Source organism: Mus musculus, chromosome 9, assembly GCF_000001635.26.
Source record: "Mus musculus strain C57BL/6J chromosome 9, GRCm38.p6 C57BL/6J".
Lineage (NCBI taxonomy): Eukaryota > Metazoa > Chordata > Mammalia > Rodentia > Muridae > Mus > Mus musculus.
The window spans coordinates 15,339,216-15,365,471 of record NC_000075.6 but is presented as its reverse complement, the minus strand read 5'-3'; the positions used below and the strand labels follow the sequence as shown (position 1 = coordinate 15,365,471).

At 40.4% G+C, this 26,256-nt stretch overlaps 1 protein-coding gene across 17 annotated transcripts in view; it reads left to right on the top strand.

Moving 5' to 3' along the window:
- Positions 1-7,622: 7,622 nt before the first annotated feature.
- The window catches only part of Cep295 (centrosomal protein 295), a 40,936-nt gene continuing 22,302 nt past the window's right edge, over positions 7,623-26,256 (top strand). For 12 of the 17 annotated variants that reach the window (XM_017313419.2, XM_006510414.2, XM_017313423.2 and 9 more), the window contains exons 1-9: positions 7,623-7,846; positions 10,736-10,866; positions 12,373-12,573; positions 13,657-13,781; positions 14,568-14,661; positions 18,436-18,531; positions 21,208-21,348; positions 23,848-24,031; positions 24,491-24,598. In XM_017313419.2, the coding sequence (XP_017168908.1) occupies positions 7,729-7,846; positions 10,736-10,866; positions 12,373-12,573; positions 13,657-13,781; positions 14,568-14,661; positions 18,436-18,531; positions 21,208-21,348; positions 23,848-24,031; positions 24,491-24,598 (1,198 nt within the window). In that variant the 5' untranslated portion in view covers positions 7,623-7,728. Of the gene's footprint in view, positions 7,847-10,735; positions 10,867-12,372; positions 12,574-13,656; positions 13,782-14,567; positions 14,662-18,435; positions 18,532-21,179; positions 21,349-21,975; positions 22,058-23,847; positions 24,032-24,490; positions 24,599-26,256 lie in introns of those variants that run through there. The other 5 variants (XM_011242548.3, NM_176976.4, XM_030244414.1 and 2 more) reach the window with 5 other exon arrangements.

Sequence of the window (26,256 nt, the reverse complement as noted above, 5' to 3'; positions counted from 1 at the left end):
TCTAGGATCAATACCTCAAACCAGGTAGGCACAACCAAACTGGAATACAGGTCTCAAAGGAAATCTGTTCTTTTTGACAACACGTCCCAGGTTCCCCATTCATGCTCCCTTGCCTCTCCCATTTTCTCCTAGGTTCTACTTTGGAAATGTTCCCATGTCCTGCGATGGGGATCTACTCAGTCTTCATACATCTCCTTGCCTTCACTAAAGAGCTAAAGACATCATAACACACCATAGTGTCACTGAACCACTAGGCCCAGATAAGAAGACAAGTGTTTCTTTTCAGCACATTACCCCTTTAAACCACCACCAGCAGACACTATGCATGATTCCAGTGTCTGCATAAAATAAACAAAGTCATCACATTGTGCTACTGTTTCTCCAGTGATTGGCCTGAGAGCTGAATTATCACCATCAAGCTCATTCTAGAGATGAGAAAAATGAGGAAGTCCAGAAGGTTTTCTGGGTATAAGTCTTGTTGGTAGCAACAGTGGCATTCAATCTTTATCTTCTAGGCTTCAAAACCTAAGGTTCACGGTGCCAGCAAGCATTCAGGTTCAAGATTCACCTTCTGAGCTAGAAGGAAAGGTAGTTCTATGATGGCAGCACAGGACAATAATGCTGGTCAGATCATTCCTAAGATGCAAATATCATCAAGTGTCCTTCGTTTAGGAATATGTCAAGTCAAAGATGATTCTCCAGTGATGCTCTTGTCTTAAGGAGGGTTTCCATTGCTGTGAAGAGACACCATCACCAAGGCACCTCTTTTTTCGTTTGTTCGTTTTGTTTTTTCGAGACAGGGTTTCTCTGTGTAGCCCTGGCTGTCCTGGAACTCACTTTGTAGACCAGGCTGGCCTTGAACTCAGAAATTCGCCTGCCTCTGCCTCCTAAATGCTGGGATTAAAGGTGTGCACCACCACGCCCAGCTCACCAAAGCACCTCTTAAAAAGGACAACATTTAATTGGGGCTGGCTTACAGGTTCTGAGGTTCAGTCTAGTATCATCATGCAGGAAGCACAGCAGCGTCCAGGCAGGCATAGCACTGGAGGAACTGAGAGTTCTACATCTTCATCCAGAGGAAACCAGGAGCAGACTGTTTCCAGGCAGCTAGGAGAAGGGTCTCAAAGCCCACCCCCATAGTGACACACTTCCTCCAACAAGGCCACGCCTACTCTACAAGGCCACACCTCCTAATAGTGCCACTCCCTGGGCCAAGCATGTTCAAACCACCACACTCTTAGAACCAAAGCTTTATCACATCAGAGTGGGACAGTGTGTGGTGGATAACATTGAGAGGCTGGAAGGACTCTAGGAGTTAGATCTGGAAAGAAGAGACAGGTACTAAGGAATCTGCCATAATCCAATTAAAGAATTACCACTGTGGCTGGAAACACAATGACATATTTTCATCTATTAATCCTAATGTATGTAATAACACAGAGGCTTATCACTTACTGTGGGGTTTTGCATGTGTCAGGACTTCTCAAACATTAAAGTGCTGTAAATGATTGGTAGATCTATTTGAAATAAAGATTCTGAGAGCTTGAAGTGTACTTGTCTAGCATTCATGAGGCCCTCAGTTTAATACCTACCACTTCAAAAAAAAAAAATCAAACAAACATGTAAAATTCAGATTTGGTCCAGCAAATCAAAGCAGGATGTGAGAGCCTGACTTTTCAACCATCTCCTGGTGTCTCTACTACTGCTGGCCTGGGCAACACTTTAATCAGCAACTGTTTAAATGTGTATAAGGTATTGCTATGCTCATGGGCAAGGAAAATAATTTTGCTGCTGGTGTATTTTGTTGTTCTTATTTTTTTACTGGATATTTTCTTTATTTACATTTCAAATGTTATCCCCTTTCCCAGTTTTCCTCCCTCCCGAAAACACCCTATCACATCCTCCCTCTCCCTGCTTCTATGAGGGTGTTCTTCCACCCACCCACCCACTTCCACCTCCCCACCCTAGATTCCCCTACACTGGGGCATCTATCGAGCCTTCATAGGACCAAGGACCTCTCCTCCCACTGATGCCTGACAAGGCCATCCTCTGCTATATATGCAGCTGGAGCCATGTGTACTCCTTTGTTGATGGCTTAGTCTCTGGGAATTCTGGGCAGTCTATTTGATTGATATTGCTGTTCTTCCTATGGGGTTGCAAACCTCTTCAACTCCTTCAGTCCCTTCTCAAAATCCTATTAGAGATCCCGTGCTCAGTTCAATGGTTGGCTGCTAACATCTGCCTCTGGCAGGGCCTCTCAGGAGACAGTCATATCAGGCCCCTTTTAGCATGCATTTCTTGGTATCCACAATAGTGTCTGGGTTTGGTAACTGTGTATGGGATGAATCCCCAGGGGGGACAAACTCTGGGTGACCTTTAGTCTCTGCTCTACACTTGACCTCCATATTTGCTTCTGTGAGTATTTTGTTCTCCTTTTAAGAAGGACCCACACTTTGGTCTTCCTTCTTATTGAGCTTCCTGTGGTCTATGAATTGTATCCTGGTAATTTGGAGCAGGGTCTCTCACTATATAGAGCAGGGTGGCTTGGCACAGCCCAAATGGCTTCAAAATACAATTTTCCTGCCTCTGCCTCCCAAGTACTATGATTTCACATTGTGTTTTCTAGCCTCACTTTGGAGATAATTTTAGATGAAGAATGCTACACAAACAGGATTGTTTCTCATGAGACAAATGGAAGTGAGTCAGATGGTAGCAGTAGAAATGCTAGAATGGATGTTGCCTGCCTTGGGTCGGTAATGGTGGACAAATCATACTGTGGTCTTTTATAATTATGCTTCTAAATAAGATGGTTGCAGTCTATTTGGATTTACAGTTTGAGCGTATTTTTATTTATTTATTTATTTATTTATTTATTTTATATGTATGGATATTTTGCTTGCAGGGATGTGTGTTCCACTGAAGCCAGAAGAGAGTGTTGGATCACCTGGAGCTAGACTTACAGACGGCTGAGAGACACCCTGTGAGTGAAAGCTGGATATGGAAGCCTGAACTTCACTATGGACAACAAATGATGAAAACCACTGAGCCATCTCTCCAGCCTCACGGCTCGAGACTTTAAAATGTTGCCTTTACGGATGCTGTTAGATGGCATGGGAATTTCTGGCGCAGGTGTGTTCAGCAAAAGTTCATACTTTTATCCCCGAGAGCTTCAGAGAAGGTACTTTCAGCTAAAGCAAGTGTTCATACACCTGAATCCAGCAGCAAAACTAATGCTGACTCTACTCAGCCCCATTTGACTGTATACTCTTCTAGGTTGTAAATTATCTTTTTCCTTTTTTTGTCTAGACTTCCCTGTCTTTGTAAGCATGTACCCAACAGCTTAGAATCAATGGTCTTAATGCATGTCATAGGAATGATACGCCAAAGAGACTTAAATGATGGAAAAGTGGTTCTCATTTTTTTTTAATTTATGTGTTTTGTCTACATTTTGTATCTGTAGCACATGTATCCATGGAGCCTGCAGAGGTCAGAAGGGGGAACTGGAGTTAGGAATGGTTGGGAACCACCACGTGGGTGCTGGGAATGGAACCTGGGTTCTCTGCAAGAAGAGCAAGTGCTCTTAACTGCTGAGCCATCTCTCTAGCTCATGCTTCTCATTTCTTCCTTGAGTAAAGGCCCTGTGCCATGGCTTTGAAATGGTACTTGTAGTTTGGAAGTGTCTAAGCCCATCTTTTCTTGCATATCCAGTCTCACCACCATTGAACTGCCACTTGTGGTGCTAATATCTGGAGAGCCAGAGTGGCAGGCTGCTTCTGTTCCTGAAAGATATTCTTTTCTTTTCTTTTTTTTCTTTTTTTTTTAGTTGTTTGATGAATAGGCATCTCACTGCACATCCTTAGTTGGCCAGGAACTGGCTATGTACCTTAGACTACTTCAAACTTGTGGTGATTCTCCTGCCTCTGAGTCCTGAGTGCCACGATTACAGGAGTGCACACCACAGGACACTCTTTTGATTTTATACATAAGACTCTGAGGACTCCCCCCACTTAAATGTTAGGGGTTTTCCCCAGATATGGTAAGAGATTAAAGTGAACTCAGAGCTATGAAGCTATCTCTTCATTCTCTTGTATGTGAAACTTGTGCTGTGACTTGAATGCATTGTCTCCTCGGTGTCAGCCTGGCAGAGCTTGCACTCTACGTGGTGGTGCTAGCTGGGAACTTTTGATAGTGGGGCCTCGTTTGAAGGTGTTGATCATTGACCTTGAGAGAATATCATCCTGGACTTGTTCCCATTTTACTCTCTCTTCTTCCTGTCCACCAAGATAGGAACTGCTTCTTGTTTTCTCTGCTGGGATGGACTGAAGACCTCTAAAACTGTAAGGTAGAATAAATCTTTCTTCCCTCCATTAAGTTGTGCCTTCCAGGTTCTGTGGCCACATGATGCTAAAGTAACCAATGCTCCAAGCTGACTTGACTTCAGCTATATTCTTAAGAGAAGCAACAAACACAAAAACTAGCCACACTAATGTCACAATGCTTCCTCTGACCAGCAGTGATTGTTTACTCCAAGGCCAGGTAAATGGTCCAATGAATAAAGTATCTCTGAGTAACTATGTTCATATCCACAGCACACATGTAAAAACAAGGCATGGTGGTGTTGTGGGTACAGGGAGTGGATGTTTGGAGACAGGTATATCCCTTAAGATCTGTTAGTCTTACTACCACTCAATCTAGCTCTGGGATCAGTGAAAGACTTTGTTACAAAAGACAAGATGAAGAGTCATAGAAAAAAACATCTGGCACTAACCTCTGACTTCCAAACATGTGCACACACATATGCATGTGCACACTTGTGTTCAAAGACACACACACACACACTCATTCCCAATGGGTGGACAACATTAGAATCTAAGCATATCTACCTTCTCTACATCTCTAAAGTTCAAAGACATAATTAAAATCAAAACCAGAGTCTTAAAACACATATTTAAAAGTCCATTTTCAGTTTTCTTCAGTCAAAAACAAAGTATTATGGGATGTGGTGGCCATGCCTTTAATCCCAGCACTCAGATGGCAGAGGGAGGCAGATCTCTGTGAGTTCAAGGCCAGCTTTGTCTACACAGCAAGTTTCAAGACAGCCAGGACCACATAGAGAGACCCTGTCTCCAAAACAAGATTTATGAAAGAATGTATTAAAAATCAAAATGTAGAAAGTAGCACATGTCATGTACTTTGTGCCAGGCATTGTCCTAACAGCTTTAAATCTCACAGCCACCTTTGGAACAGTTTTACTACATCTGAGTTGATAAAACTGACTTCTAGGGGAAGTTCAGGAATTAGCACAGAGTCAGAGTTGGTAAACTAGAAATTTACAACCAAAAAGTTGGACTCTAGAGCCAACGTATTAAACATTACTTTGTTTTATCCCCCATGATACCAGATATCATGTCTACAGAGATAAATCTATAGCCTCACAAGTCAGGATGGCACATGCCTTTAATCACAGCATTAGGAACATAGAGGCAGAGGATCTCTGTGAGTTCAAGGTCAGCCTATCTTTATGTCAAGTTCCAGAGCATTCAGTGAGATCAAGTCTCACAAACAAAACTTCAGCCTCTTTTAATTTAGAAAACACAGAACTCCATATTGAAAGCATCTTAAATTCAGAGTTCCTGTCAGAAAATACAAGTGAACAGGTGTACACAGAGTTACCTCTTTGTGCTCTCTGGTGTATGTCACACTTGTGCTTTCAGATCAGCTTGTGTTGTCACCTGATTCTCAGATTCATATTCTAGTTTGAACTAAAAAAAGAACGTGTTCATTTTTATTGATTCCAAGAACAATTACTGCAAAATACTGTGGTTTACCCACTTTAGGTCATATGCCCATCACAATAGCAAGCGAGCTAGAGGGTTGCAATGGCCTGGTCTTGGCCATACCTCTGTGACCTGGGGTGCTGGGTCTGTATCAAACGGCAAAGTTCTTAAGAAAGAAGCCTAAGCAGATAATCTTATACTTTTAAAAAATATGCAAACTGCCTTCACATGCCTTAATCGTTGGGTCTCCATGGACCATGGGAAGAGGGCAGGCCAAGTATAACTAAGGACACCACAGTGGATTAAGCTGCCCACAGCATCTCTCATAGAGATAACTTCCTCCTAACTTGAATTGGGCTGGCCCTCGTATATAACCAATAAAATGCGGCAATTTTTTAAAAATTTTATTTTTATTGAATATTTTCTTTAAATTTCCAATGTTATCTCCTTTCCCAGTCCTCCCACCCCCGAAAACCCCTATCTCATCCTCCATCCCCCTGCTTCTATGAGAGTGTTCCCCCACAATGTATAGGCTGACACTCTCTCACCCTACTGAGCTTGCTCTGATCCCTCCTGGTTTCCTATTCAAAACAGAACATGTCTCAAGCTCAGATTTCCACTTGAGTACTTTCTGCCCAAGACGCCAGCTGGGTAGAGCTGTCCAGTCATCAGGTCAGCAAATGACAGAGGGGTGTCAGGCAACTGAACCAAAAGTGCTTGCTACACCTCTTCTTCCAGACTTGCGACCAAGTGAACATGCCTCTGCTGGGAATGGTGCATGAGTTTAATGCAGATGGATCTCCTTATGGCAAGGCCTGAGGAGTTGGGTCCCCACATGGCAAAGACCTATGGGATATTGGAACAGAATCTCCTGGCCTTTCCCCAAGGAATGCTTGGTTCGCTTTTGCCTTGCATTTGTGTGTTTGACTTTGTTATTGGAAGTATTTGCTTTTACTTTGTTTGTGACAGATGTTTCTCTAGAATCAGAAAGTTTGGACTGTGATTCATTCCTATTTGTCTCTGAGGCCATGAAAGTGGAATAGACCACTACTCCTGTGTTTGTTAATAATGATGCGGTTGGTCAACAAGAGGGCCTAGTCTGTGTACACCAGCTAACATCCAGATGTTCTCTCCTTATGGTTACTTAGTTCCAACAATTTGCCCTACAGTGCTGTTCCAAACAATAGTTACATGGGTATTAAAAGCTTAAGAAGGTCTTTCTGGATTGTTGGTTCCAAGACTTAACAGGAATATTCAGAGGTTACACCAAGCAAGGATGAGCAACTGACTCGGTTTACTAATTTGCCCTGGGCACTAGAGGAATGAGATTTCCTAAGGGGACAGGCTAGGTGTCAATAATTAAATCAGAATTTCTCGGGTATGTAGTTTATCGCCTCTCTGTACTGTATCCTCAATTGGTTATGTATCAATGTGCTGGGTTAGATATTAGCCACGTGCTCAATCTATATTTCATCTTTCTTGATACTGTTCATGGGTTAGCAGGAAACCGTGGCGACTGAGAAGGAAGTACAGTGTGCACTTGGTTGAACATAGGAAGTTCTTAAAAGAGACGTGGAAAACTAGATGTATAAATAAAGGTAGTCTGAGTTGTCTCGGTGTCAGAGTATAGTATGTGAACTGCACTTCCTGGTCCAAGTCTTCCGCCGATTCCACACATCCTCCTTCATGTTCTGAACCCGACCCAGGATTGACTGCCGGCGACAAAACACCACAGAGCAAGTGGGACAAGACCCTGACAGTTGAGAGGGATAATGGCCCGTTGCGCAAGCTGCGCGTGCGTGCGTGCGTGCGTGCACGTGGGCGGGGCTGCGCGTGCGCCGAGCTGGAGGTGGGCGGGGGCTTGGCACGGCGCGGCCTTCCGGGCGGCCCCTGCGGAGGCGGTCCTAAGCTGGTTCCCGCCGTCCGATCCCGCCATTGGCGGGCCGTTTGAATGACGGAAGTGACGAGAGCCGGGTCATGGCTGTCCCGCAGGTACCCAAACGGCTGCTGGGTAGCCGGCCGGGTGCGGGTGCCTGTGTGTCGTGAGGCCAGACCACACACGCTGTCAGGTGAGTGACGGAGGCCCGCCAGGGTTCTTCTGGCTGGCCGCGAGCAGGCTGGCGAACCTTCCGGCCCTTTAAACCGCCCCGAGGCCGGCCCTACAGAGAGCTCGGCCTTTCTGAGGCATCCGCCACCCGTAGCTCTTCTGGTACTCTTCCTACACTCAAGCTATGAAAAAAATGGCAGTCTCATTCGAGAGTGTTAGTTCACCCTGTAATCCCAGCACATGCAAGGCAGTGCTGAGGCAGGAGAAATGCCTCGTGTTCAAGACCAGCCTAGGCAATAAACCCTACAGCAGCGAATGGTTGTCGTCAGTCTTACATTAGAATGTGTTCGGCGGTTGGGTAGTAATTAAGCCACACGTACATATAGTACAGCCACGTGTGGTGGCTATTACCCCCTTACACGGAATAAAGTTAACAAGGCCCAAGGGATTTGAAACTTGGCTTCTGCCTTTTGCTAATGAATGGCTCTTGCATCCACATCTATTAATTTTTTGGTTACTGTGTGTCAGATACTGCCTAATCCTTAGAAGGAAATCTATCAAGATAAGCCCTACTGTGTCCATCATTATTGGACACTTAAAACACAGAACTTGAAGAGTCCACATGGGTAGAAATGACTAGTGAACAAGCCAGGTAACAGGATTCTACTTAATAGATGCAGGAGGAATACTTGTCTCCTATGGAGGACAACTTAAAATGTTCCTCTCTTGGAGCCTCAACCATCCTCAGGAGTATTTTCTTAAGAATTCAGTGGAGTGTATTGGAAAAGGCTTTTTTTGTTTTGTTTTGTTTTCCGAGACAGGGTTTCTCTGTGTAGCCCTGGCTGTCCTGGAACTCACTCTGTAGACCAGGCTGGCCTCAAACTCAGAAATCCACCTGCCTCTGCCTCCCGAGTGCGGAAAAGGTTTTCAATTCAAGCAATTACTACTGTTTGACATTTGTTCTTCGATGAAGTCATGACTGGGTCTGCCATGTAGTACTGTATATGGATTAGTCACTTTCTCGTTCAGTCCACGCTGAATTATTTATAAGATGCAAGACAGTTTTTTAGACAAAAGAGATGAGGTGATGAATAAGATCATACTTGTCCTGACCACAATTGTGATAAAGAATTCTCTGTGAAAAGGAATGGTTTCAAGCTGGGCATGGTGGCGCACGCCTTTAATCCCAGCACTCGGGAGGCAGAGGCAGGCGGATTTCTGAGTTTGAGGCCAGCCTAGTCTACAGAGTGAGTTCCAGGACAGCCAGGGCTATACAGAGAAACCCTGTCTCAAAAAAAGAAAAAAAAAGGGGGTGGGGGTGTAGTTTCTACCAGGTGACCCAAGCAGCTCATTGAAACAGTATTTTTAAGTTGTTATATTTGAGCATTAAGAGTTTTTAAAACTATAGCTACTATCACTCAGTTATTAAGACCCTGTCTACAAAAGACGAGTAATAATGAAAAGCTAAAGGAAAAGCTATCCCTATATGAATATAAATAGTCTCTAGTCTAGGTGAGATGCATATGTGAAGGTCATTCATAGAGGACAGCTCCTTAGCAGCATCTGAGCTCAAGCTAGCAGTAAATATCCAGTAATACATTTGCCTGCCTCATCACTGTAAAGAGACCAGGGAGATGTGCACTCATCTCAGTTAAGATCGTGGCATGCTGTGCTAGGAACAGGTTGATAGCAGAATTACTTGGAAAGAGTTTCAAATGACACCAGTTTTCACAGAGCACATTCCTCTAGATAGGAGCATGTTAAAGAAAACTCTTAAGTTCTAGAGAAGAGGAGTGGGATTGTAGTGCAGTGGAAACATGAGCATGTATGTGCAAAGCCTGGAGTTCCATCCCAGCACTGCAGAGACAGGAGGAAGGTCTAAGGGGGATATCAGCAGCACCCAGCCTTAGCAATAGAAGAGGAGACCCAGGAATCTAAGTACTTAAGCCATTATAATTATCCCATAGGGATTTTTAAAAATGGTCATCCAAAAAAAAGTATCCTGTTAACTTTTATATCTCCTTGACACAGGTTAGAGTCACTGAGAGAACATTCAATTAAAACATGCTTACATAACATCTGCCTATAGTCATATCTGTAATACAATTTCTTGATAAATTATTAATGTGGAAGGGCCAGACCTATTGTATGCGGTGCCGTCCTTGGGCAGGTCATGCTGGATGGGATAAGAAAGTAGTTGGAGTGAGCCAATGACCAGCACATTACCATGCAGACAGATCCTCTGTATCAGCTCCTTGCTTCCATGTTTCTGCCATTTGAGTTCCTGCCCTGACTTCCCTTACTGATGGACTGTGATATACAAGCTGAAATAAACCCTTTATTCCCAAGTTGCTTTTGGTCATGGTGTTTTATTGAAACAATAGAACCCTAACTAATACAACATGTTTGTAATTGTTGAGGGATATTTTAAACGAAGCCCATGGAATTGATAATATTCCATGAGATTTAATGGTGCTAAGAGATCAAATTATGTACAGCAACCCAGGGACCCCTAAAGTTACCTTTTTATTTTTATTAGGTACAGGTTATCAGTGTTAAGTTGTACTTGTGAAAACATTTGTTTGATGCCAATACATCTTTTAAGTGCTTAATAAAGTATGGAAATGCCAAGACAGGGAAAAAAGGTCTGAACTATTGTCAGTCAGGTATAGATGGGGGCGAATCTGTGAGTTCTCCCCACTCTTCATTTTCCTCATCCAACTGACAACCAGTGAACTAAAGAGCAGATTCAGAACTATAACTAAGTTGGACTTAGTTTACCTGTATACAGTAAATATAGATTACCCTTTAAATATTGAAAATATTAACATGAAGTTTTAAAATCATTTTGTTACCATATTTCAGTAATATATTTCATAGGCACTCATCTGTTTATTTCTCCTCAATTCAGATCCTTTATATTTAACATACTCAGAAATGAAAAGAAAGGGAATGAATACAAAGCTGAGATTGAGCCCTAGTGAAGAAGCCTTCATTTTGAAGGAAGATTATGAAAGAAGACGAAAACTAAGATTGCTGCAGGTATCATTTACTTGGAGTTTTTTGTCTTCCTTAAAACATTCATATATTTTGGATTAGATTGTTATAAACAAAGTTCATTTACAAGCTTTTTCTGTCCTTGAAAGAGTCCTGGTTCTTGCTTATTTATATTTGAAAAATAAGCTGGTAAGTAGATTTGAGAAGAATTGAAAGATATTGCTTAACTCAAGTATTGGAAATCAGTTATTTAACTATCTATTTTTTAGAATTGTTTTATTCTTTGATAATTGCATATGTGGATAGACTATATCTAGATCATTATTCACCCCTCTCTTCTCCATTTTCTCTCCAACTTTCATATTTTCCCTATTTCAGTCTTTTTTTTTTAAATAACCCAAAGTTCGTTTAATTCTTCCTGCTTTTGCATTGTGCCATCCATTGGAGCATGGGCAGTTTACTGTGGGACCATATTGCTGAAGAGAACTGTCCCCCAGCAGCTGTCAGCTCCCAATAGCTCTGTAGTGAGGGTGGGGTCTCATGAGCCCTCCCTCCGCTCAGGAGGGCTGACTTACTTGATCTTGTGTCAGCAAGATCCATGCCTCAACACTTACCTTATGTCCAGAAGACGTTATTTGCAGAAATCCTCCTCAATTTCTGGCTGTTAAAATCTGTCCCATTTCTCAGTGGTACATAGTTGGTGAGCATTAGGAAAGGAAGCTCAAGAAGAATTTGGAAAAGACTATTGGGAAGATGAAACAGACTTACTGACATGAGTGTCTTAAGACAAATTTGTTAGGACAGTTTAGATTTCCCTTTCTAGCAGTCTAAAGCTTGTGTGAGTCATGAAATAGATTCCACCTAGAATCAGAGGCGATGTGCTCCAGAGAGGGGGCTCTCATCGAACCTTAACTGTGAAACTTGTGAAATCACCTTATTCTTAGCATCTTATGGGTTATTAGAGGGAGGGGAGATGAAACAAGATTTTTTTTTAAAGATTTATTTATATGGGTACACTGTAGCTGACTTCAGACACAGTAGAAGAGGGCATCAGATCCCATTACAGATGGTTGTGAGCTACCATGTGGTTGCTGGGATTTGAACTCAGGACCTCTAGAAGAGCAGTCAGTGCTCTTAAACACTGAGCCATTTCTCCAGCTCCACAAGATTTGATTAAGTAATTTTAGAAATACCTTTGAGGGCTGCTGAGATGGCTGAGTAGGTAATACTGTCAAGCTTGGCAGTCCAGGTCCTCAAGTAGGGACCCTCACGCAGGTTGTCTTCTGGCTCCTGTGCTGTACCACACACACACACACACACACACACACACACACACAAATGAATGCAATAAAAATTTTCTAAATAGTCTTTCCCTTTTTTTTCTCTCTGTCAGTGTAACTTTTTTTTTGCTAACTATAGTCTATGTCTAATGAGTATTTAGGAAAATAATAGACCTGAAGAGAATTCATTTGCATTCTTATTCTCAGTTAGATTTTTTTTTTAATGTTTAAACCCCCTTCATGTATTTTATATGAAATACTCATCTTTCAGGTTCGAGAACAAGAAAGGGGCATTGCCTTCCAGATAAGAGAAGGCATAAAACAGAGGCGAAGTCAGCAGGTTTCTCATTTGGCTGAGGAGCTAAGGGCAAAATGGGAAGAAGCACAAAGCCAGAAAATACAGAACTTGGAAAAACTATATTTGGCAAGTTTAAGACATATGGGAGATGGACATCGACAGGCTAAAGAAAATGTAAGTGGTGAGAGTTCATCTGATCACTGATGGAGACAGTGTGGTTATATTAAATTGATTTATTGAATGTTTACATGATAAGCATGTTTTTAATGTGTAGAACTGGGAGAGGCAAGCTGACCTTTATTTTTAAAATCAGTTTAATCTACCATGAGAATAATGGTGTATCCATTGTCTTGTAAGTCATGTCAAGTGCACCTTTCTTCTTCTGATTATTAATAATAATTTAGCATTATTTCTTCCAGATCTTGCCTATATAAGATGATGGTAACCTATGCAGTCAGAAATTGTTCATCTCAAGCAGTTTGGACCCATTCAGGGGGCTAAATTCAGATTCCAAATTCAAATTCATTTCTGACACCTCTAAATACGTATGACCAAATATGCACTTGTTTTTCTTGATAATTTTCCTAAGGGCAATGCAGAGTTTAGTGTTTTCAGATAATTCCTTGAGTTTATTTGATTTGCTTACTGTGATTTATGGCTAGAAAATAGTCATTTGGCCAGGCATGGTATAGATGCCTGTAATCTAAAACTCAAGAAAAGAGACAGGAGGACTTCCTTAAGATTAGAGCCAACCTGGTAAACATAGTGAGTTTCAGGTCAGTCAAAGCTACCCGACAGAACAAAATAAAAGCAAAAGGGAGTGCGGGAAGAAGGAAAGAAATGTTAGCGTGTGTGTTTGTACCAACAGTCCTGAGTTCTAATGTTTCTTTTTTATTTTTTTATCTTTTTGTGTCAGTGTTGGCCTTATTTTCCCAAGACTAACTCATTTGAATGACACCCATGATGTTTGAAGGCCAGAGAACCAACTATATTCCATACATTTGGCGGTTTAGTTTAAATAAAATATTTTATTGGATAATTTAACTCAGTGCAAATTAGCTTGATATTCTGTGTTTTTATAGGAAGTTAGATGTTTAGTATATGGCATGGTGGCGGTGGTCCCATTGCCATGCTTTGGGAGATATTTGTGGACTGTGGGAAGAAATGATGGAATTGCAAGGTAAGATGTTGATGTCATGTAGGCACATTTCTATTCTTCTTGTATAACATGAATTTTTAAGTAATATATACTTTTAGGAACCTGACTTGGATGCTCTTTCTCGGCGGGCAGCAGAAAGAAAAAGAAAAGCAGAAGTGAGGCATAAAGAAGCCCTAAAAGTGCAGAAAAATCAAAAAGAAATGTTAATGAAACAGAAAACCAGGTGACGTAATAAGTTTTACCATATTTTCAGCTGAAATCTTTGTGACAAGAAATAGAGGGTGTGTGGGAGGCTGCGAAAGGACGGACCAGATGAAAGGTTGTGTATCCACGGCACTCTGACCTGTGCTCACTAATGCGGCAGGCCTTACTAGCTGAGTATATGAAGAAATGTATGGACATTTCAGACTGAACATCAGCCACAAACTGTCTCTGATGTAAAAACAAAAAGTTTTGTGTGATTGAGAGCATTACAGAGGTCTTAGGACAGGGTACGGTGGCACACACCTTTAATTCCATTGCTTGGGAGGCAGAAGCACAAACAGAGATCTTTGTGAATTCAAGACCAGCCTGCTCTATACATACTGGGTCCTAGGACAGTCGGGGTTATACAGTGAGACTGTCTCAAAACACAGGCACATACACAGACATGCACCTAGAGTTGTGGACTGGAAAGCTTCAGTCATTAGTAACTTTTGCATGGTAGTGGTCTGGATTCGTTATTTTACACAGTGGCCTATCTTTAACATTTCTAGTTCTGCTCTTATTGTAAAAATACTTGATTGACCCTCTCAGTTGACCCTCCTGTCTTTATCTAAGCCTCTTGTAAATGGTAAACATGTTCAAACATGTATGTTTTGTCAAGCAGCAAACTGAGTGTGGACTCACCTAGAAGATGAATCTCTGGCTTTATGTTTTTGACTGATATCAAGTAAATGCATTTCTGGTTCTCTTGGTGAAAACAGGTATTACCCGAGAGACTAATTGGTGGCATCTCTTGTCTTTTAAGGCACATAAAAGCTCGAAAGGAAGCAGTGCTTGTGGAAAAACAGAGATCTGCTAAAATGGCCAGGCTGCCACCGCCTGTCCCATCCCCCTTTGAGGTGAATTGCCTAGAGCTTTGTTTAAACGAGTTTTAATTAAATAATAATATATGAGTATATATGGAGTATTTTAAAATCCTAGATACTGTTTTAACTATTAATACTTTAATGTATGTCTTTAAGAACTGTACAAAATAACAATATTGACATTTTGCTCAGTGTTACCTAACACTTGTTGTTCCCATATGTGTTGAGTTTTTCCCCAAAACACATGTCTCAAAACAATTTGTGTTTGCAAAGCATAGTGGTTTGGTTTCTCTCATGCTGCTGGCCATTCTGCTTTTTACTTTTTTATAGCCTTTATTTGCTGAAAAGTTACATTAATTGTTCTATGGACAATCTGTATGAGTACTAAAATGGATGTGCTAGCTCATACCTATATTCCCAGAATTTGTGAAGCTGAGGCAGAAGGATGGCTATTGAGCATAGTAAGGCTTTGTTTCAAAAAAAAAAAAAAGAGGGAAAAAGAAAAGATTCACTTTTCTTACATTAGCATTTCGTGGTCATTAGAGTGGCTATAGAGATGATTGACAAAATTAGTTGTTTTATATAGAAGCTTTTTAAAAAAAAAAGGCATGAAAAAGTAATACTGGTGTGAGGATCTCTGTCATGTATTTGTGTGCATATGGTCAGTGTGAGTGTCAGACTCTGTCAGTCTCCCTGCTCTCACTGAGCCATCTGCCATGACCTAGTGAGGCCCCTGTGGAAGTGTCCTATTTCAGCTACTCCCCCAGGACCGTACAAGGAATTAAAGGGGCAGGCAGTATTTTAACCCATAATGCTTTTTTGTTGCTTTTATTATATTTTCTAATATTTTTAAGCCAGCCTTTAGCTTCTTGAAGGAGAATGCTTTTCAGAGTGCTGAGTGGATAGAATTACCAGTTCCAGAATAGCAAATTTGTTGTTTTGGCTTGGTTTTGGTTTTTCCTTTTTGGCAGTGGTGGTAGGGTCTCTTTCATTTTTGTGACTATCATTCCGGAGATACTGGATTTTATTATGCTACACACAGCTATTGTAATTATTCTTTTTTATCTTTCTTGGAAGTTCTTATCCTCTTCATTGAAAGTAAGGCTCTTCAAGCTGGCTCTGTATCCATGTTTCTCAAGTGCTTCTTGGTTCTGTAGCCCAGAAAATTAACTCTGGCTCCCTGTGAACATATACAGCCCCACTTCTTGAACACACCTTGCTGTGTATGTGCACACGTGTGTTGTTTATAGATATTTAGCTCTTATAAACTAAGAAGATCTGGGTGATTATATACTTTTTTCTTTTGTTTTTTGAGACAGGGTTTCTTTGTATAGGCCTAGGTGTCCTGGACCAGGCTGGCCTCAAATTCAGAGATTTACCTGCCTCTGCCTCCTGAATCCTGGGATTAAAGGTGTGTGAAACTACTGCTCGGCTAGGGTGATTATATTCTTGTTTGGTTAAGAGAAAAAAAAAAAAAACCAAAGACATGTTTTACAGTGGGTTCTTTATTCACACTTATCCAGGTGTTTGGGAAAGAACAGTATCTTAGAATGTTTTGAGCTGGTTGTGAGTTTGTGGTATAAAAGGAAAAAATAGGACTTTGGTTTGAAGGGCTAAGTTAACAGAGTGTTTGAGTCCCTTGAGGTTAATGTGTACCATTTAAGGATCTTGAATGGAGGTGTGTCTGTGTAACCATTTCTCCAAACATAAAACTCAAATACTGAGAAATCTGAGGAAAGAAATGCAAACTGTTTGGGTTTCTCAAACATCTTAGCTAAGCGTGGACACCCCCCCCCCCCTTTCCTGTAGATGAAGGCAGAAAAATCAGGAGTGCAAGGATAGTTTTGCTTGCATGGCAGCTTGGAAGCTAGAGTAGACTATGTGAAACCCAGTCTTGAAAAACCAAGCAAACAATCATGTAACAAGGTTTCTATTTACATAATCTAAAGAAAAAAAAATACCATTTTGGATACACTAAACTTTTACCCAAGAACAGTTCCTAGGCTCTGAGTGCGCACTACTCATATCTATGGTTATGGTATGTCTTATTTACTCACCATAACAGCCATGCAAAGTAAAGGTTACAGCTGTTTCTCAAGTTAGGAAACATGAAGATCAAGTGTTAACTAACCTCAGTAGAGAACCAGAGTTTATTTCAAGATCTAACTCTACAAGCTCATCACTTTTCTCTTGTGGCTCTTAGTTTCCAGGAATCCCCTCCTTTAGACTTCATTAAGGTAAACTAGTCAGACACTAAGACTGCAAATGTGAACAGCAATAGTGTTGAAAACCTCAGTGGCATGCACACCATAGTGTTTTATGTGGTAAAGTGCACATTTAAAAACAGGTTTGGGGTCGGGCAGTGGTGGCACACGCCTTTAATGCCAGCACTTGGGAGGCAGAGGCAGGTGGATTTCTGAGTTTGAGGCCAGCCTGGTCTACAGAGTGAGTTCCTGGACAGCCAGGGCTACACAGAGAAACCCTATCTCAACACCCCCCCCCCAAAAAAAAAAAAAAAAGCTGAGGGACAAAGCCAGATGCAGAAAAGACTGAAATTGTCAGCACTTCTCTGTGAAGGAACTTTTATCAGCTTACATACAGATTGTCAATTCAGTAAGCACTCATTGTTAGAGGTGTTACTTTGAGTTTCTTGAAAGCAGGGGTTGTTACTTTATTTTATTTTCTGTTTTATTGCAATGCCTAGGTTGGATATGGTGAGCTCTCAGAAATCCCTTGTTTAGTATAATTGATTTAATTATATATCAATACATAATAAGCTGTAATGGCCTATTTTTATGCCAAAATAACAGAAATGGGGAAGTAGCTTATTTCAGCTTTTTGAGACTTGTGGAATTAGTGTGCTTAAATATTAGCTAGTATTTCCAGACCAGAACTTAATTCATGATGAACAGTAGTGGAATTTTTGTGACTAGTTTTGCTCTAACTTGATTTGGTGTGTCTTATAAGCACATTTGTGTTCAGGACATTTGAAAGTGCTCTCAGTTCTAAAGATGACGTCAGTGAAGGAGCACCTGCCTTGCATGTGCAAAGCCCTGGATACAAGTCCCCAGAAAAGAGTGTAGGCGGTGCTATAGCAAAACTAAATGTCTCTTTACACAACTGAGAAGTTAGAGTGAGCTTCTGAACTGAAATAGAAACACTGACTATATTACAGATATCTCGAAGGTATTTGAAGAATTAGAAGGTCTAGTATTTTTATTAAGATGAAGTAATTTAACTGAAAAGATTTTTCCATTATTAAGCAGATTTTAACACTAGTCTTAGTGCATTTCTGTTTCTAATTACAGTGCAATAGGAAAAGTAATTCATAGAGAAAAGACTGTTTCTCCAAGACTAATGGGCTACATCTGGTGGTGGTCTTCTCACTGTCAGTCACAAATTGATGGAGAGCATCAAAGCCACAAACAAGGAGATCTGTGCAAACTGGCTTTTGTAGCAGATTCACTTTATAAACAATTAGCCTTGGGATTCATTAATCACTTACAAGGATGAATCTACTCATTAGAAGAACTTCCCTCACCACTCCTGAAGTTTCTACCTTGTTCCCTCCTAGCATCTTCTAAAATATAACAGACTTTAGAACAAAGTAGAGCATAGATTAGTGCAGTTTTGTGGCAGTACACACTGTAATCCCGGCACTCAGGAGGTTGAGACAGGAGACTTGCTAGTCTCAGGCTACGAGGCAAAATACTGTTTCAAAAAAGAAAAAACAATTTTACTTTTTGTATTGGATCCTCTTTTAATTGAAATTGTAAGTCTAACTATGTGTCATTTCCTGTTTTCCAGAACATTGACGTGAACAGAATTCCTTCATTGAAAACTAACAGTTCCACTTACCATCATATTTCCACCTTTGTGAGTAGACAGATGGGTACAAAGCAGGTGATTGACTTATTACTATTTGTTTGTGACCTCACCTGAATGTTTCTGTGTTCACTCAGTTGAGTTTTATCTTGATTCTATGTCTGGTGTGGCCAGCTCTCAAAATTTGAACATCCTACTAACTACTCTAGAGAATACAAAGCCTTCTAAATGTGCTTTGAATTTTATATATGGAGGTCCTATATAATGGAAGAAATCCACGACTATATGTGACTGTCTTTTAAAATGATAAATATATTTTTATCATACCTTGTACAAAATATGCTCCATTATAACATAAAGTGGGGTTTAAAACTTGTAGTCATAAAATAATAGACTCTGTAGAACTGGAATTTTATATAGAAGGTAAACTAGGAGAAACATCAGTGTTCCACTACCAGAAAACAAAATGAGAAATATTATATGAATTACAGTCTGTCTTTATGTATAAACGTACACACAAACGTTTAAAATAGTTGGGTTTTTTTTGTTGTTTTTAATGTTCATGGATGTCTGTGTAGCATATCACATGCCTGGTGCCTGCAGAATCCAGAAAAAGGGATAGCTGACCCTCTAGAACTGGAGTTACAGACTGAGCTGCCATAAACGTCCTGGGAATTGAATCTGGGTCCTACAGAAGCGTAGCCATTGCTCTTAACTGGTGAACCACCTCTCCAGTCCCTTTAACAGCCAAATCATAGTTCATGCTTAACTAAATAATAGAAACATAATAACCTTGGACATTTATATCTACATTTGATTGTATATTAAGAATAGATTTCTAGAGGAAATATTATTGCTTTCAAACTACATAGCATTTGATAAAGTTATTTAAACTGCCTTTTATAAAGTACCAACATCAGAATGGCTTTCTTCCCATTCGTGTGTGTGTGTGTGTGTGTGTGTGTGTGTGTGTGTGTGTGTGTGTGTTTTCTATAGATTGGGTGTAGTTGTCTTCAGCTACACCAGAAAGAAGAAGGTATCAGATTCTGTTACAGATGGTTGCGAGCCACCATGTGGTTACTGGGAATTGAACTCAGGACCTCTGGAAGAACAGTCAGTTCTCTTAACTGCTGAGCCATCTCCCCAACTGCTCTTCAGTGTTTGTTTGTTTTGTTTTGTTTGTTTGTTTGTTTGTTTGAAACTGTGTCTCAATTTGTAGCCCTGGTTGGCCTGGTACTCACAGAAATGTACCTGTCTCTGCCTTCTATGTGCTAAGATTAAAGATGTGCACCACCGTAACTAGTCTCCTCTCCATAATGCATACTTCAGCATTTCTACATTAGACATAATTATCATTCGGGTTGTGTATTTTTTTAAGTTTTTTTCTCCCCCTTAAGATTTTAATTTATCAAAATTGGCATTCTGCTTTAAATTTATACTCAAGAGGTTCCATAGGAACTTTTTTCATGAAATTTCATGGACTGAATAGAGTGAAATATTGTTTCAATAGCTTATTTTGTTTAATGTTCTGTGCTTGTTATAATTTTTATTTAATCAATTTTGCTCTGCCTGGCATTTAGATTTGCAAAAGTATTCTATGTCTCAAAAGAAGCTTATTTAATAGGCTGAGCTAATTAGTGTAATTCTTCCTGTTCACTGTCAGTCTCTTAACCTGCTTGTCTGTGCATTTGGGGACTTTTCATCTTCTTTCTGTGAGACAGTGTTTCACTTTAGTCCATATTGGCTTCAAACTCAGTATCTGAGTACAAAGATTGTAAGAGTGAGCTATCAAAGTTAATGTTTTCATTAATATTGTTTCAATTTATTGATAGAATTTGATCATATAAAGAACAAAGCTTTTCATTCAAAATGCTGCCTTTAGTGATGCAGACATGGCTCAGCAGTTAAGTATTGACTGCTCTTATAGAGTACCTAGACCCACATTAAACTTCTAACCAGCTTTAACTACAGCTCTAATAAATCACATACCCTTTTCTGGACTTCCAAGGCACATGCACATACACATAATTAAAACAAAATAGATGTTAAGTAAAGCATATGTATTTGAAAGTAAATATTCAGATAAGAGTGGCAAGGTGTGGTAAGTGACATACTCACTGTATGCATGAATTCTAGGAAGCTAGGGTTATGTCTTAGTCATCATTCTGGCCTTTTTAGTTGAATCAGCATTGCCATTTAGAGGAATTTCTTAAAAATCATGGAGTAAGGCTGGGCAGTGATGGTGCACACCTTTAATCTCAGCTTCAGGTGAATCTCTGTGAGTTCAAGGCCAGCCTGGTCTACCAGAGAATTCCCGGATAGCCATGGTTGCACAGAGAACCTTGTCTTGAAAAACCAAAAAAAAAAAAAAATGGAGTAATATCTTTGAATAGACAAAAAAAACCTGTTGTTTTTTAATGTATTTATAAGACTTTGTACTAATAATTTGATCATTTTATGGCTGGATATTTTGATAATTGTAGACATTAAAAACTTTACTCCCAGGTGTGGTACATGCCTTTAGTCCCAGCACTTGGGAGGCAGAAGCTGATAGAGCTACACAGAGAAACTCTGTCTTGAATCCCTTCTAATCCATCCCTCCACATCGCACCCCTCTTCCCCCCAAAAACCTGTTTTACTATTTAATTTTATATAAGTAGGAAAAGTTTTCTACTAATGACATTACTTTTTAAAGCTATTTCTTTGTTTCACACTTCCTAAAAAAGATCTAAAATTGTGTTGATTGACTGCTAGCCAGATGCTCATTTGGCTGCTGAAGAAGAAGCTAGACGAGTGGAAAGACTACGGAAACAGGCGGCACAGGAGAGAGTGAAACAGTTTGAAAGGGCACATGTGCGGGGATCCCAAGCCATGAAAAAGATCCACTTGGCCCAAGTAAGAATTTCTGTCCCCGTGACCTGTGACTGCTGCTGCTAGGCTGGTTGGCATTGTAGAACTACTGGGGGAGGGGCGGGGTAAGTTTCAGAGTCCTAGAGTATGAATATAGTATCTCATTGTCTTTTTCTGTTGCTGTGATAAAATGCCCTGAAAAAAGTAACTTAAGAAAGGGTTTCTTTTCCCTCACAGTTTAGGTACAGTTCATCATGGAGGGCAAGTGAAGGAAGCAGGAACAGGTCACATTACACCAGTAAGGAACAGAGCAGGAATGCCTGCAACTGCTCAGCTTCCATTCACATACCGTCTAGCACCCAGCCAGGGAGTGACACCACCCACAGTGGGCAGGTTTCCTCAACCTCAGCACAAGCAAGATCATTCCCCACAGGCATACTCAAGACCCATCCTTCATGTGATTCGAAGTGTTGTCATGCTGAAAACATTAACCGTCACGTAGTATGTTGGTATAATTTCATTAAAATAGCCCAATATCCTTTACCGTCCTCTTTTTTTTTTCTATTTTTTTTTTTAATTTTTATAATTTTAGTTACATGAGTACACTGTAGTTTCAGACTCCCCAGAAGAGGGCAGCGGATCCCATCACAGATGGTTGTGAGCCACCATGTGGTTGCTGGGAATTGAACTCAGGACCTCTGGAAGAGCAGTCAGTGCCATCTCTCCAGCCCTTGGCATCCTCTTTTAAGCTCAGGTTAGATAAAGCTGCTTTCATAATGCATCTTTGTTTTACATTTTTACTGAGGAGAGTAATCACTTTTTTGATGTAGTAGTTTTTATTGCATTATAGACTTTGCGTAAGTCTGCAGTTGATCCATTAAGCATTTTCTGAGCAAAAGCACCTACTGGCCTCTTAGAGTGTTGACTCTAAGGTAGGCGCGTGTCTTTGCTTATTCTCGTAGCACAGCATGAAAATGGTTGGTTCATCATGTAGCCTGTTTCTCTTTACTTTCTATGTTTGACTATGTTTGTGCATTTTAAACCCCCAGCACCTTAGGAGAGAGTTTTTAAGTCCTCCGTTGAACATTTAGTGCTTATCCTAAGGGCGTTTACTTAGATAGCAGAGTTTAGATTGTGACCTCCGTCAAATTTTTAGCTTTCATAAGATGGAAGTGAATTATGACTCAGTTAATTAAGTATCTGAATTTTTAATCATTCCTATGTGAGACGTAAACCTATGATAAATAACAACAGAAGCTGAGGAACGGATTAAGTTGAGTCCATCCTTCATAAAAGCAGCAGTGTTGAGTGGCTGCAGAAATGCGCTTCCACGGCTTGCCTGGATTTACCTCTGTGTTGTTGATCTGTCTTAGCTCACCCTCTGAGCTAAGTTTCATAATTTGTTTCCTGAGGACTTCATAAAGCTCATAGGAACATGTATGGAGTTTCATAAATTTACCGTAATTGAAACAATATTAATGGAGTGACATATCATGCTTTCAGTGAGCCAGAGCAATGCACTTACTCAAATAGCAAGTAGCACGTATGCTATCATTGAAAACCAGTTGTGCAGGCCACTCCTCTTTCTCTAGACTAGTATTTCTCACATAAAAACGTCATCCATATCAGGCAGCCAGTCTGGTCTACAGAATGAGTTTCAGGACAGCCAGGGCTACACAGAGAAACCCTGTCTCAAAAACAAAAACAAAAGAACAAACGAGTGATCCAAAACAATGGCATCTTCCTATTAATTCCATTGCCTTATCTGAGCCTTTAGCCTAAGACCTTTTGGTCGGGGAATGTATTTCCAGGGCCTGTTGTAATTGGCATTTGGATTCTGTCCTCTTCCAGTTTTATATTTTTGTCTCTAATCCCTTTGCCCTCTGCCCTAACCATAAATAAAATGATATGCTGTTCTCTGGTTACCTTCATAGCCTCTGGGGTTTTTTTTTTCTATACTTCATTTTCTTTATGATTAATGCTTATCCAAAAATTGAAGAAGTTTCTCTGATCTCTCTTCTTTGCCCATACTATCAAAATTAAGTCAAATAACTTTATTAAGACAATCTGATTAAACTTTCATGTTAGTTGTCCTCTACACAAATCCCCTTTACTCATGGGAATCAGTGTAGAGTGACAGAAAGTATTGTCAGGTAAAGCACAATCTCTTAGGACCTGAAAGAGACCGCGAGAGCTGAACTACAGCACCTTGTAGGGGCCCTGGCACTGAAACAGAAAGCAATGCCATGACTTTCCTTTCCCCAGAAAATGGGTAATGGAAGACACCTTTCAGATTGATGGTCTCAGCAGTGTCACCTCTGCTACTTGGTTTGTCCCATTACTAGTCTAGGGTCAACATACTATTTACAGTATGTTACTCACCAGCTATTTATTGGATATATAAATTAGTGTAGTATGTCTTAGGTCAGAACAAATGGGAGAGGGGGTAGTTTTAGGCCAGATTCTTCACGTTTTCCCCTCGCCAGTTAATAGAACTATCTGAAGTTTGACTCTGCAGTCATTAATCTGTTTATTCTGTTGAAGAACCAGGAGCGATTGATGGAAGAACTCAAACAGCTGCAGAAAGAGGACCTGGCCCGTAGGAGGCAGACCGTGGCACAGATGCCGCCACAGATGCTGGAGTTGCCATACCGACGGAGTGAGATGAAGGAAGACAGGCAGCGAGAGCTGGAGTTTGCCTTTGAAGATATGTACAATGCAGATAGGAGTAAGGGACTGTCACCAGTGCTTTTAAATGTTTTTGTGGGGAATAACATTTGTATTGATAAGCAGTGTTTATTTTTAAATGAGCTATTGTATAAAAAGGACCCTCATGCTTTAAACTTAGAAATTTTTTTTTTTAAATTATTTATTTATTTATTATATGTAAGTACACTGTAGCTGTCTTCAGACACTCCAGAAGAGGGTGTCAGATCTTGTTATAGATGGTTGTGAGCCACCATGTGGTTGCTGGGATTTGAACTCCGGACCTTCGGAAGAGCAGTCGGGTGCTCTTACCCACTGAGCCATCTCACCAGCCCAACTTAGAAATTTTTATAGTTAAATACTTGTGGGTTTGGTTTTTTGGTTTTGGTTTTGGTTTTTTTTTTTTTTTTGGTTTTGGTTTGTTTCTAAGTATTTTTCGGTCATATTAGAAGGAAACATATCTCAGTATTTCTTTATTCAGAGGTGAAAGGAAACCTGATTTTACATCTTAAGCCAGAACCTTTGCCTACAATCTCTGATCAGCTCCAAGATGAAGAACTGGACCTTTCAATGGAACAAGAAAATCAAGGTGAAACTGAGAACTGTCAAGTGCCAGATACTGAAATACTATATTCTAGTGGAACAGGGACCTAAGCCTTTAAGCTGAATGTTAAAACTTACAGAAAAGCATTTCAGTCACTAGCTAATACTTAGGAAACCTGTTCAATTTAAGAGCAAAAAAGATTACTAATGGTAGCATTGCTACTCTGCATGTCTGTTTCTGCCATTGGAGATCAGGTCCAGACTGGCTGGAGGGAGCCAATCACATGTCACACTATCTAATGGCCTTTAGGTTACATGAGATAGATGCTTAGTTCTAAAGTTATTTGAAAGCTAAGCAATCTTTAGAGTTGACCAGACAGATCATTAGAAATTCTATTGTGTTCCATTACTGCTGGGTACTTAATGTATCATGATGAGGAATACAAACTTTGATCTTCTACCCTTCACCCCCTACCTTCAGCGTTGAACTTTCTTACTTGACTGTCCCACAAGTGCTTAACACCCATATCCAGCACTAAACTTAGTCATCTCTTGCCTACTGGAACCTTCACTTCCTAACTTAGGTGATTGATGGGTCCAGCAAGATGGTTTGGTGGGTAAAGGCACTTGTCTCCTAGCCAAACAACCTACTTTGATTTCCTGGGACCCCATTGTGGAAGGAGGGAACCTACTCCTGCAAGTTGTCCTCTGACCTTCACATTCCCTTCCCCTATGAATGAATGAATGGATGAATGTAATTGAGTGATGGTAATTGATTACCTAAAGCAGACTACACACTTTGCTCTTTCACTTCTGTATCTCCTTAGAGACCACCCCACACCATTGAGCTGAGCTCATTTTCCTCTTTTCTACCTATATTTCCTTTATGTCATGCTACTCAGGTTTACATCTCATCACAGGCACCCTACATGGTGGAACTAGCTCTTTATGGCACTAACTCAGGGCTTCCTTCTCCCTGTCTGCTCAGCCCACCAGTCTCTCCTCACCTATAAGACACTGACTCTGCGCTTAACAGAGAGTGGATTGGTTTAGTGTTTACCCACCCTATTTTTAATTGTTTTAATGGAATTTTCTATTCAAAATTGAAGCCTAGCATTACATAAAGTAACCTTCTATTTCCTGTTGATCTATGTTAGGATCTAGCTTAATGTTGCTAAAGCTAGGAAGCTGTGTGTTACCATACAGCCTGTAGTTTTATCTCTTCAGGAGGCTGAGCCAAGAGGACATCCCAAAGTTTGGTGCTGCTCTGGACGAATTAACAGTAGTTTGTCTCTTGAAGACAACAACAAAAGGCTAGGCGTTCCTATTACCCTCCTTAAACTAAATCCTCATTGAAAATGATTATAAATAAAAGTTGGCAATGTAGTTCAATGGTAGAGTGCCCTAAATACCATCCCTAGTACACACACACACAAAATATGGATGAATGCATGGGTGGGTGGGTGGATGGTCAATCTGTTGTAAAAATGGGTAGGTCACAGACTAATAGTTAACCGAATGAACCAGGCAAAAAAATACTACTTAAGTATATGCTGTGTGTGTGTGTGTGTGTGTGTGTGTGTGTGTGTGTGTGTGTGTGTAATTAAGGAACGGGATAAAATTACTGTATAGCATTAAGGTAGGGTGCAGTTAAGTTACCTTTTGAATATGCAGACTAAAAAGGACAAAGTACCTTTTGGTACT